Raw genomic sequence first — 12,871 nt, forward strand, 5'->3', positions numbered from 1 at the left:
ATAGCTCTTGTCTCAATACATTGTGTAACTAGATACCAGCCCACATACGGGTGGCAGGTAGGTTAGTGTGTTGGGCCATTATCTGTAAATGTTCCTAGTTCAAATCCCAGAGCTGACAAGGTGAACATCTGTTGATGTGCCCCTGATTACTCCAGGATCACTGTTGATAATGGCAGACTCTGGCTATGACCTCACCTTCTCAGGGAGAGTGGGCTATGCAAAAGATATTTCTTGTACATCTGTGAAATAGGACAAATAGAAGCTCCCACCTAATTCTTCTTATTATACCCCTGCAGAGAAGATCCTCTGTGTGTAGCACCAAAATCTACAGTACAATCAAACGGAGAGAACTACAATATGGAGACATCAGAAGGACTCTGAAGAGTTGGAGCGTAGTGAAGTTCACAAGTTATAACGAACGGTTCATGCCAACTGCATACAGGATCTTATTGAGTTTTATCCCATACTTTTAAAAGTAAAGCAGAACTCCTATGTTTAAAAAAATATATATTCTCATGGTGAAGAATCATTTCCGCTCAAAAAACACTCCGTTGAAGCAAACACTTCCAAACAGATACGATATCAGGCGAACCCGGGGAGTTGCTTTGGCGAACACGTTTATTACTTGAAGGTACATTCTAAGCAGACGTAATGGTGTGTACATCCACCACGGGCTCTCCAGCAGACTAAACGGTCCCGAGGGAATCTGTTAAACATACAACCGGTGCATTATGCCACTGTGTCTACACTGCATTTCAATGTATGTTCGGACTACTAATGGGCTAATCAAAGTAGGGTATAATTACAGAGACTTACAGGGACAGATGTACTGTCCTATGCCAAAAAGGATGTATTTCAAACAGCATTGTGTCCGGCAGCACAACATCAGCAACTTGGAAAAATAAGAGATTTGTAAACTGTTTGTGGCACTGCAAAAAAATCATATGCATTTGAAATGAAACAATAATGCATAGTTCAAGTAGGCAAACTGAAGCAATATGTGAGTTGTTATTGTGAGTGTTCTGGTTGGTTACATTTACTCCAACGCAGTATATGGGCCCCGGAACAAGTTACAAACAGTACTTACAACAATGCAAGAAATTGTAAAAAGTTATAAAAAAAACAAAAACATAAGCAATCAGATTATTGAACTAAGTCTTGCAAAGTCGTTCAGAAGTTCTGCCGATGACATCCAAAAGGCAACCTCCGGTTTTCCGTAGATGTCTACGACGTCGAAGAGAAATAGAAAAATACCACTAAGTGTCGGGGGACTCTGTCTTCTCTTGATGCTGTTTATTCTACTCCTTTCATAAACTCCAAGAACTCTGGAACCAAGAGGAGGAAAAAGGGAGTCAATTAAGTGAATTATTTTCCTCACTTTGGTCACTACACAGCTTTACTTGTGAATAACACAGCATGTTACCATGCATAATTCATATTCCCAATTTCCTTTTCTAGCAGTGAAGTACCCATAGAACTGTTCATTTGCATCAGTATCATGAATAAAATACACGAATGCTTCTGTCTCTGCACTATGCGCTTAACTTCCATTTCCAAAACTTTTACCGTCATAGTCGATTTTCCCGTCGTTGTTCTTGTCCCCGTCCTTCATGAGCTCCTCGATGTCGTCCTCAGTGATGGCCTCCCCCGTGGCCTCCAGCATTACCTTCAGCTCCTCCAGGTCTATGTAGCCGTCCGCATTCCTGGGAGACCATAGATTATATATTTCTTTATTATCTGATTTCACAGATGTATGCTTTACGTGCAATAAAATGCATTGCGATAGGGTGAGAGACGTGGCATAGGCCAAGACATATCAAACATACAAATTCACAAAATGACTGCTTAAGGACTCTTACCCCTCCCTTCCCCGTTAAGCAACTGTGCCCCCTCCCTATACTCAATATTACACGATCCCTGAGCACTGCACGTGGTGTTATTCCACAATCATATCATTTCAATATCCATGGATCATTTTGCAGTTAGTTACATTTCACGTTTCACTATTGCACGTTCCCAAATGAGTGCTTCCCTCCCCATACTCCTAGTATCCTCCATCCCCATACTCCTAGTATCCTCCATCCCCATACTCCTAGTATCCTCCATCTCCATACTCCTAGTATCCTCCCTCCCCATACTCCTAGTATCCTCCATCCCCATACTCCTAGTATCCTCCCTCCCCATACTCCTAGTATCCTCCCTCCCCATACTCCTAGTATCCTCCATCCCCATACTCCTAGTATCCTCCATCCCCATACTCCTAGTATCCTCCCTCCCCATACTCCTAGTATCCTCCCTCCCCATACTCCTAGTATCCTCCCTCCACATACTCCTAGTATCCTCCCTCCCCATACTCCTAGTATCCTCCCTCCCCATACTCCTAGTATCCTCCCTCCCCATACTCCTAGTATCCTCCATCCCCATACTCCTAGTATCCTCCATCCCCATACTCCTAGTATCCTCCATCCCCATACTCCTAGTATCCTCCATCCCCATACTCCTAGTATCCTCCATCCCCATACTCCTAGTATCCTCCCTCCCCATACTCCTAGTATCCTCCCTCCCCATACTCCTAGTATCCTCCCTCCCCATACTCCTAGTATCCTCCCTCCCCATACTCCTAGTATCCTCCATCCCCATACTCCTAGTATCCTCCATCCCCATACTCCTAGTATCCTCCTCATTTGTTCATAAGGGTCAGTGCAACTTGCACAACATCGTTTACACTGGGGAGTCTGTAGCGTTTAGGAGAGGAGGATTATACTGCTTCACAAATCGGTTAACCATGGAACATGACTGTTTCTGTATTAGTATTTATCCTGTCTGGCTCTGGCGTTCACAAAAAATTGGCGAAATGACATTATTATAAATATTTAACTTCAATTAAATCAGAAGTGTTATACACCAAATCAAAGCTATACCTCTTGTTAATCTAGCCACCACGTCCGATTTCGAAAAGCGTCACTGCAAAAGCGATTATCGATCAGTAAACAACACATTAGGTACAGTTACAGCAAAGTAGATTAGTCACGAAAGTCAGAAATTGCAATAATATTCATCAATTACCTTAGGAAATGTTCTTCTTTTGGCAATCCTAAAGGTCACGACGAAACAATAAAGTGGCGTTTTGTTCGATATAATCCATTTTTATAGCCTAACACGAAACATTTTGTAAACGGCTTGTGTGGAATATTCAGCGTCCTTCAACTTTGGACGTAACATTCATTGTAATTCCTCTAAACGGACGTTTATCCAGTCAAGTTCGGTTTCATTACAATCCTCTGTTTGCTGGTAAAACAACTAAACATCATGGTTCTTTTCCCGGGACATATTGACCGAAAGGAACTGATTTGAACACACCAAACAACGACCTCATTACGCGCAAATCAAATGACCTGTCCTTCTTTGATTGACTGTATTTCGGACCAATGACCACTGATCTTCTTGAAATATAGCTGGATAGATAGCCAATGAACTGAGGTAAATGGGAATATGTAATGGTTCGACCCGTGAAGAATGTCCTTTGTCCTAAACTCATGCCTACACACAGCCATTCGCCATTGAAAATTCTACAAGAAGCTGCCACGCCGTTTACGCACCGCAACAGTTTAGTTTAGAGCATTTTCAAGACATAATAATGGCAAATAAACCAGTCAAATCGAAGACGAAGACCAAGTACACGGACCTAAACGATATAATTGACGAAATAGATAGAGATAGTGGAAGTGAACACCAAAATGAATCTAGTGAGTCTAATCCAGGGGTGTCAAACATACGGCCCGCGGGCCGGAACCGGCCCCCAAGGAGGTTCGATCAGGCCCGCAGGATAATTTGAAAGTGGAAAAAATGCATAAAAGACATGGAATTCATATTTTTAATTCGCTGCAATTCATGGATTATCCGCTAAGGGGCGCACTCTTTCCATCAGAGTAGAAGACAAGCCGCATCACTGAGACAGACTGAAAACAGCAGACGGTATCAATGCGCCATCTGCTGCTTGTTACGACGTTGTTAATACCTTGGTCTCTACCTCTCCGCTACACCCTCATTAGCCAAAATGTCGTTATCCAAACGGAGAAAAGTAGATAAGGAGTGTAGAATTTTCAAAGAAAAATGGACCACGTCCTATTTATTTACAGAGATGCACGGAAAACCTTCGTGCTTGGTGTGTTTGCAACAAGTTTCGGTATTGAAGGAATATAATATTCGACGCCACTACGAGACTCATCACAGCGAAAAATATGACGGCTTGCAAGGACAACTGAGAAGAGATAAGATTAACGAATTGCTGGCGGGTCTGAGGAAACAGCAGTCAACTTTCATCCAGAGCCGAGAAGTCAGTGAAGCAGCGGTAAAAGCCAGCTACCTAATTGCTAGCGAAATAGCATTAGCATCGAAGCCGTATTCCGACGGTGACTTTGTTAAACGATGCATGATGAAGGCGGCTGAACTTGTATGTCCCGAGAAGCGACAAGCTTTTGCCAATATTAGCCTGACGAGGAATACTATAGCAGAGAGGATTTCGGAACTATCGGCAGATTTAGACAGTCAATTGAAACAGAGAGTCAAGTCATTTATTGCATTTTCCGTGGCAATTGACGAGAGCACTGACATCACAGACGTGGCCCAACTGGCCATATTTATTCGAGGAGTTGATGAGACATTGACTGTTACTGAAGAGTTTCTTGAGTTGGTGCCAATGATGGACACCACAACAGCCGAGGACATTTTCGGCTCTGTCGTTGCTGCATTGGACAGAGTTGGAGTGGACTGGTCCCGCGCTGTCAGCCTGGCTGCAGACGGCGCGCCATCCATGGTCGGAAAGAAAGCAGGTGTCGCGACAAAGTTCAAAGACAAAGTACAAGCCCTTAATGGAGGAGATCGTTTCTGGACATTTCACTGTATTTTGCACCAGGAGGCATTGTGTTGCAAGTCGCTGAAAATGGACCACGTCATGGAGGTGGTTGTTCGCACTGTAAATTTCTGAACCAGAGGTCTGAACCATCGTCAGTTTGACAAACTTCTCAGCGACAGCAACATTACCCACAGCCTGCCATACCACACTGAAGTGAGATGGTTAAGCCGAGGCGCTGTGCTGAGGCATTTTTTTGATCTATGAGAGGAAATCGGACAGTTCATGGAGAAAAAAGGAAAACCGGTGTTGGAATTACAATCTCAGGAATGGCTACGGGACCTTGCATTCTTGGTTGATATTACTAAACACTTGAACAATCTGAACAAAATGTTGCAAGGCCGCAAAAAAGTTGTCACACAGTTTTCTGACAACATACATGCATTTAAGTTGAAGCTGACTTTGTGGGAGATGCAACTGGCAAATGGCAACCCTGCTCATTTCCCCTGTCTGAGAGATGTGTGTGTGACCAGACCTGATGCGGACATGAAACGGTACAAAGACAAAATTGCAGGACTACTGCGGGAGTTTGAGAAACGTTTTCAGGTATTTGGTGAACTTGAGACAGAATTTTCAGTTTTTCGCTCACCTTTCACAGTTAAAGCTTCTGATCTGCCGGTCGAAATTCAGCTAGAGATAATTGATTTGCAGTGTGATGCAGATTTGAAGGGCAAATTTGCCTCTGTAGGTCTGGACAGATTTTATCAGTATCTACTACCAGGGTACCCCAAATTAACAGCCCTGGCTGCTAAAATTTTGTGCATGTTTGGGACAACCTACCTTTGTGAACAAATTTTCTCAGTGATGAATATCAATAAAACAAAAATGCGTTCAAGGCTCACAAACAAGCACTTAAATGACATTCTGAAAGTGACAGCTAGTCAGGACATGACACCTGGTGTTGATGCACTTGTACAGGCCAAAAGATGCCAAGTTTCAGGAACAAATACAAGTCCAGACTAGACTAACACCTTTAAAATGCTGCCTTAGATACTGTTTGCATTGAAAGAATACAGCTCTGTGAAGATGAATCCTTACTGTGGTGATTTAAAAAATGTGCACTTTAATGTTAGTCAGCAGCTTCAAAACAAAAGTTGTGTGATGGAATTCTACTGTTCATACAACTCCATAAATTTTCAGTATGTATTGTATGTGTATGTATGTTTCATGTATGAAGTTTACAGATTTACAGGACAGGCGAACACTTTCTTCATTACACATTTAAAATCACTCTCCTTAGTTTGTAAGGTGTACGCAGGGATTACATTTAGATTTTATATGCGTATGTGTAAGTGGTTTAAAAATTCCTTTCTTTAAAAGTCTCATTTAATCTTAAAGTGCATTACTATATTTTTCAGTACCAATTAAAGTTTTGTGCCTTTGTACAATCAGTGGGATCAGTTGCAATGCATATTTGTGAATGATAAAAGTAAATTGCACATTTGTCTAAGGAAATATGAGGTGTTTCATGAAATGTTTTGTAAAAGGATAGTTCATTAAATTTCAATATTTTCCTAATGTTCTTGTGCTTCTTTACACCAAAACAAAGGAAAGACATGATATTTTGGTTATTTATAGCAGAGTATGGTATAATTTTAATGGTCCGGCCCACTTGACATCTCCCTAGGCCGTATGTGGCCCACGATGCGAAATGAGTTTGACACCCCTGGTCTAATCAATCTTCTGATTCTGAATTTGAGGAGATGTTCCTCTACGGGGAAGACGCAGTTTTGGATCGGTAAGTAACGTTGTTTGAAATTAATAATATCAAATATTATTCATTTGAGTTGTTTGAGATATTTGTATTTTATTTGCCTTATATAAAAATAGGACTAGGACATGAAATATAAAGTACACAAGTATATTGAAATGTAGAAAGTACATATTGCTCTACATTGTGGGTGTGTGTCTGTATAATTATTACCTAATTGTTTACATGTATTTTCTATCTAAAATGGAATGGACAAAACCTCACCATAGGCACTATTTGTGTATATATAATATGTGTCTGTGTCTTTATTTCACAATCCCAGCGATTCTGATTGGGAGCCAAGGTGCAAATCCCCCACTGAAGCTGGTCCATCCAGCTGGACCCCTGCTGTTTCCAGCACCACGCCTACCCCCGCCCGGCCATCAAGGGGTGGCAAGCCAGCGGCAAAGAAGCAGAGGAAGGGCAGCGTGGAACCGTCCAGAGCGTCCAGTGTGGACCTTCTGTCCCCTCTACCTCTGTCCCTTCTGCTCCAACCAGCGGTACGCACATGCTGAAATTCATCATTGCAGGCAGGGATGTGCCTCAGGGAAAAAAAGGCTCTGTAGGGCGGCTTCGTTGTGCCCTGTGCCATAAGAAGTCCCCTGTCACCTGCACCACCTGTGCTGTGACCCTCTGTTTCACACCAGAGAGAGACTGCTATGGGATATGGCATCAGGAGCGCAACATTGTGTAGAGGACTGAGAGTCTTCACATGATTGAACATTGAAGTGTAAATAGTTACCCTTGTTCATTTTTTTTTTTTTTTTTTAAATATTCATTTTTTTTCTTGAATTTTTCAAATATAAATTTTTTGGGGTATGTTAGAATAATTGTTTTGTATTTTGTATATAGTTATTTGTATCATTGTACCAATTCGGCCACTTGGGTACATTTGGGAAACTTGTGAGGGACACCTGGGTGACTTCATGCTCAATGGCATGTACCTCACTCATTCCTGAAGGTATCCATCTGAAACTTTGGTCAAATACTGTTGCCTACTTATGTTCTGATTTGAAATGATCCCCAGTATCATAACTGAATGTTTGGCCTTTCTTGTTTATTTTTAAAGATGCAACAACAGTAAAAGAACAAAAAACGTTTGTTGATTTCCTTGTATTTTCTTCTACCAGATCTATTGTGTTATATTCTCCTACATTCAATTCACATTTACACAAACTTCAGAATGTTTCCTTTCAAATGATACCAAGAATATGCATATCCTTCCTTCTAGGCCTGAGCTACAAGCAGTTAGATTAGGGTATGTTTTCAGGCGGAAATTGAGAAAAGGGGGTGGCAGTCCCAAACAGGATTTATACTATGTAGTATTTGCCTTGTCAAACAATGACAAGTAGGCAAAAACAGAAACAAACTAGCACCCAAGCTAAAACTCTGCAGTGTACATTCCTGTGTATTTGTCTATCCTGGTGGTACTAGGCTGTGGGTACTTAGTCGGGTAAGACTATGAAGAGTTACTTTTCGAGAGTTCGTCCCCCTCATGAATCTCCTTATGTACTTGTGAGGATAAACGTACTTGTCAAACATGCGGAAGAGGTCTGCCAGTTCCTCCTCTGTCTTTCCTTTGCTGTCGTCTTTCATGCACCTCACCATCATCACCAGGAACTCGTCAAAGTCCACCGTCCCACTGCCTGCAAAGACATGTCAACAGAAGGATGCCACACGACCTTTTGGATCAAGGAGCCTATCTTTGATATAGCAGCTACATGTGACCAGATCCTCTACTCAGCCATGTGATGCTTGTCTTTTGTGTGTTTACTGTCTTACAAAGAACAGTGTACAACTGTCCTTGCCGGCCCATCAATGAGCCATGAATTGGCCTTTTGATGAGCAGAACACTTGTGTCTGCCTTTGTTGTGTACCATCCTCATCCACTGCTCATGAGCTAACCTCTTACTCGAACACGTGGTTCACGATAGGAACTATTCATGGGAAATACATTTGCCTATTGTAGTCATTTGAGTCGGTCTCTTTGGTGTGAGCGTGTGTGTTTACCGTCTTCATCCACCTCGTCGATCATCTCTTGCAGCTCCTCTGGGGTGGGGTTCTGCCCCAGCATCCTCATCACCTTGCCCAGCTCCTTGGTGCTGATGCAGCCATCCTCTGCATCCTGGACAAAGATGTCAAAGGCTGCCTTGAACTCTGCAACACACAGCACATGACCATGGTCAGTTATTATTCTTCTCCCCTCTCCCCCTTTTGTTTTCATTGTCAGTTATATGTGTAGGCTACTTTAGTGTACGATACGCTTTTATAGTCAATCAACTTATTTGGGGCTTACGAGTGGCGCAGCAGTTCAAGGCACTGTATCTCAGTGCAAGAGGTGTCACTATAGTCCCTGGTTTGAACCCAGGCTGTAATCATATCCGGGCCGTGATTGGCAGTCCCATAGGGTGGCGCACAATTGGCCCAGCTTCGTCTGGGTTTGGTAGGCCGTCATTGTAAAGAAGAATTTGTTCTTAACTAGTTAAATAAAGGTTAAATAAAAAATGTGATCCTCTGAGATATCTAGAATTTACTTTTCATCTTGGCCTGAAGGAGTGAATGGTACACATTTTAGGCCAAATATTGATTTAGATGTGATTCAATTTAGTAGAACGTGAAGATATATATCCCACGTAAAGAAGCATTTATGCATAGGCCTCAGAGACCGACATAGATTAGTAAACCATAATGACATTTAGATGCAGTGTTTCCCCTATATGTATTTAGCAGCGGCGCACCCCCGCTGCTAAATTGTGGCCACCACAAAAAAAAATAACTACTTTGGCACCGCCACTAAAAGAATTCCTATGGGAAACACTGAGATGAACACATTTTACATACCATTTTTCTGCTCGTCTGTCAGCTGCTCTACCTATTGAAGAAATGGAAAGTTTTCAGAAGCAGTCGAGCCAATATCTGTTATTGAATCCACTCTGGAATGTCTTTTACAACCCAAAATCCTAACTTTGAATCACTGTATTCCTTTGATAGGCACAATATAATATTTTCCATTCGTGCAATAACACGTGTATAATATCTACGCTCCTCCCTTCATTTGAATCTTATTTGTGGAGTTTTCAAATTCAGTTCAGACAAGGCCCAGTCCTAAACCATAAAATGTTGATAGAGAAACCGAGTATATGAAAACAATCCTTCAGAGGATTTACAGTAGACTCCACAAGGTGGAACCAATTCTCTGGAACAGTGCACCTCAAATGTTGCCTTAGTTCACACAAAGCTTACCCCCCCCCCCCCCAAAAAAAGTTATTTTGGTCCTTCACATTTGGTCATCCATCCCTCACAAAACACAAAACCTATATTTCATACATGAGGCCTGTGCCAGTGAGAGGCAGGGTTAAAAATACATTGACAGGAGGATCAGAAACAGCAGATAAAGGACAGAATACACAGTGCTTTAAATTAGCATAGCTGTGGATCTGGTTCCACAATGGGACAGTAATCCAGGGAAAGCTACCGCGAATGAGAGAGGGAGACAGCTGCTTATGTAAGAGTCATTGTCTGTCGTCCACAACAAATTAAACACACATTCCGCTGGTGATGATATATGGGGGGAAAAGAGCCGTGTCCATCTAAACATCGACACGCACGCATACACACACACACACATTCCGGTCTGTTTCCCTGTAGTTGACTCCTCTAGCTGTAATGCCCAGTAGAGACTCGGGCAGCCCGGCCCGGCCCAGCCCAGCCCATCAGCCACCAGGCAGCAGGCAGAGATAGCTAGACAGATAAACAAACAGCTCTCCCAGCCCTCCCAGTGGCTCACACAGATAATGCTGGAATTCAGCTGTGTGTGTGTGTGGGGGGGGGGGGGGGGGGGGGTGGTATCTAGACCCGAAGCCCTCTTCTGGCACCACAGAAACACACATGCAGGAGGCTAGGAGCAACTGGCCAAAATTAGCCGATGAGAAGTGAGACTGCTCCATTTGTAGTCATGAATGAAACCACAGTGTGGACCAGGGGCTTGTCCTGCTTCTGACCCCTGGAGTGCTCCTATCAAACCTGATAGGCTTCAAGAGGCACAAGGTCTATATATGTATGGTGTCTCACCTCACTTGTCAAAGGCTGGCGTTGTGTGTGTACGCTTGACAGACACAGTTCGTGATAGAAGTTAAATCATCTGAGCAATGTCAGAATTACAAATTGCTAAATTGTTGTAAGGGGAATATCCAAATGTACCTCATTTGAATGAATTGTTGATCTGAAACATTATAGTCTGTCGTTTAAAACTGTTAAAAACATAAAAGTGTTAATAAGTGGATTTTACCCTCAATACTAAATATTACAGGTACTTTTCATTCTATTTAAGGGTGAATCCTACCCTCAGGTGCTGAAGTGTTCATTTGAAATAATAACCTACCTAAACCTTTACACTCCAAAAGACAGAAATCTGACAACAAAATATTCTCAGACTACAATTAAACCAAAACACCATTTTCATCCATGTCACCTATCACTGAAAAACCCAAAGTTGAACAACATTAAAAGCAAACCATTCATGATGATGTTACCTACTAAATACAAACACGTTCACATTCTCCACAAACAATACACCCTGTTGTCGAAGTGGAGTGGGACGTACCGCTGCTTTGTAGATGTCGTTCATGATGGAGGCTTGGCTTGGCAGCTGCCCGTCTGTCTGTAGGGTGTAGTGGCACAGAGGAGCGAGGTAGAGCACAGCTAGGCGCAGGACACTGGCCCCATCCTGGGAGGGTTTTATAGCTGGAGCCTGGCAGGGCCTGGTCCCTCCCTACCCTGCTTGCCTGCTCGCCCATCCCCCTGGGTGTCTCACGTGCATCTATGTGTGTGTGTGTGTGTCATTGGGCCGATCTATCACAATCACCAGGCTCAGATAAAAATGTAGCTGCTCTTAGAGGGTACACTTTGGAATGGAATGAAGTGAAGGGGCACGCAATGGCGAACCTTAATCTCCAGGGAGGGAGCTAGAGACACTCAACATTCCACCATCAGTCGTGGACCAGCGGGGCAGGGGAGAGGGGCATGGAGGGCAGACCAGAGCAAAAGGGGGCTTGGGACAGGAGGGGGCAGAGGGTGGGCAACTTTGAATAGAGGATGGGGGTTTAGAGGGCTAGGGATAAGAGTCAGGGGACTGGGGACGGGAGCGGGAGGCAGAGCAGTTCAGACAAACGTGTTAAAGCCTGCCATTAACGAACACAATCAAAGAGGTGTGTGTGTGTGTGTGTGTGTGTGCGTGCGTGAACACAGATATATGTGAGAATATGCCAGCTTATTTTTGTGTGTGTGTGTGTGTGTGTGTGTGTGTGTGTGTGTCTGTCTGTGTGTTTGACTAATACCCATTTAACCTACAAGGGTTTTACTCCTATTTTCAATGATCTTATCTGACACTTTCCATTTAAAATGTAATCATACACCCTCCAAATGACGATTGCACAGTATATTGTACATTTTCTGTAATGCACGAATCATTAATCATTGACCAGCAGAATTTTACAACATAGCATTTGAAGGGGGAAATGTTTTTATTTTTAATTTTTTTTACATACAGTTTAACAATAGGTATTTATAGGTATACAATTAACATTACAGTGGATGTAATATTGGGCCTTTGAGCCTTTATAAACTACATAAAGTCAGTCAGCAGAGGGCGCTGTTTACTGTGTGTCGTTTTAATAGAGTTGTTACGCAGCTAAGTGAGCTACAGCATATCCCATTTACCAACAGGGTGCTCAAGTCAGAAATCTGGGTCAAATACAAGAACTTGAATTCGCCTAAAAACATGTGAAAACATTGAATGAAATGAACACCTTATAATAGACTAAGCAAGACCATTCCTTTGTGTGTTGAATATCATGGCAACAGACACGTGTGGATGTGGAATGAAATAGCAAGCCGCACCTCAGCTCACTCCTCTGGACCCATCTGAACACAAATCATGTCCTCAGCTACAAAATATCCAATACTTTCCTGCTTCTGTGTTACACTACATTCTCCCCGCCACCCCGCTGACTTGGATAGGAAAGGACGGTAGTCGTTGTGCCTCGTCAATCTCATCCATTTGTAGGAGAGAATAGCATACATACACATTTTATTCTATAATCTTGCCACGCATGACGGTTCTGAGACCCACGTAGTGCGACAGAAGGTGTAGTGTTGAGGCAGGGACTCTAAAAGGCTGGTGATCCTGCAGGGTTCCAATGGGATGCTAA

General features: G+C 42.8%; 2 protein-coding genes across 3 annotated transcripts in view; one reads left to right on the plus strand and one right to left on the minus strand.

The window, feature by feature from the left end:
* Positions 1–600: 600 nt before the first annotated feature.
* LOC129830400 (troponin C, slow skeletal and cardiac muscles) overlaps positions 601–12,871 on the minus strand; it is a 33,547-nt gene continuing 21,276 nt past the window's right edge. Inside the window, exons 1-6 of one of the 2 annotated variants that reach the window (XM_055892953.1) lie at positions 11,266–11,389; positions 9,504–9,534; positions 8,673–8,819; positions 8,194–8,308; positions 1,567–1,703; positions 601–1,325 (exon numbers count right to left, since the gene is read on the minus strand). In XM_055892953.1, coding sequence (XP_055748928.1) covers positions 1,294–1,325; positions 1,567–1,703; positions 8,194–8,308; positions 8,673–8,819; positions 9,504–9,534; positions 11,266–11,289 — 486 coding nt within the window. In that variant the 5' untranslated portion in view covers positions 11,290–11,389 and the 3' untranslated portion in view covers positions 601–1,293. Of the gene's footprint in view, positions 1,326–1,566; positions 1,704–8,193; positions 8,309–8,672; positions 8,820–9,503; positions 9,535–11,265; positions 11,390–12,871 lie in introns of those variants that run through there. The other variant, XM_055892952.1, reaches the window with a different exon arrangement.
* Positions 8,755–12,871, plus strand: part of LOC129830399 (sodium- and chloride-dependent GABA transporter 1-like) — a 40,590-nt gene continuing 36,473 nt past the window's right edge. The window contains exon 1 of the mRNA XM_055892949.1: positions 8,755–8,844. The gene's annotated coding sequence lies outside the window, so the exon portion shown is untranslated. The remainder of the gene's footprint in view (positions 8,845–12,871) is intronic.

Source organism: Salvelinus fontinalis, chromosome 31 (assembly GCF_029448725.1).
Source record: "Salvelinus fontinalis isolate EN_2023a chromosome 31, ASM2944872v1, whole genome shotgun sequence".
In the NCBI taxonomy this organism is placed as follows: domain Eukaryota; kingdom Metazoa; phylum Chordata; class Actinopteri; order Salmoniformes; family Salmonidae; genus Salvelinus; species Salvelinus fontinalis.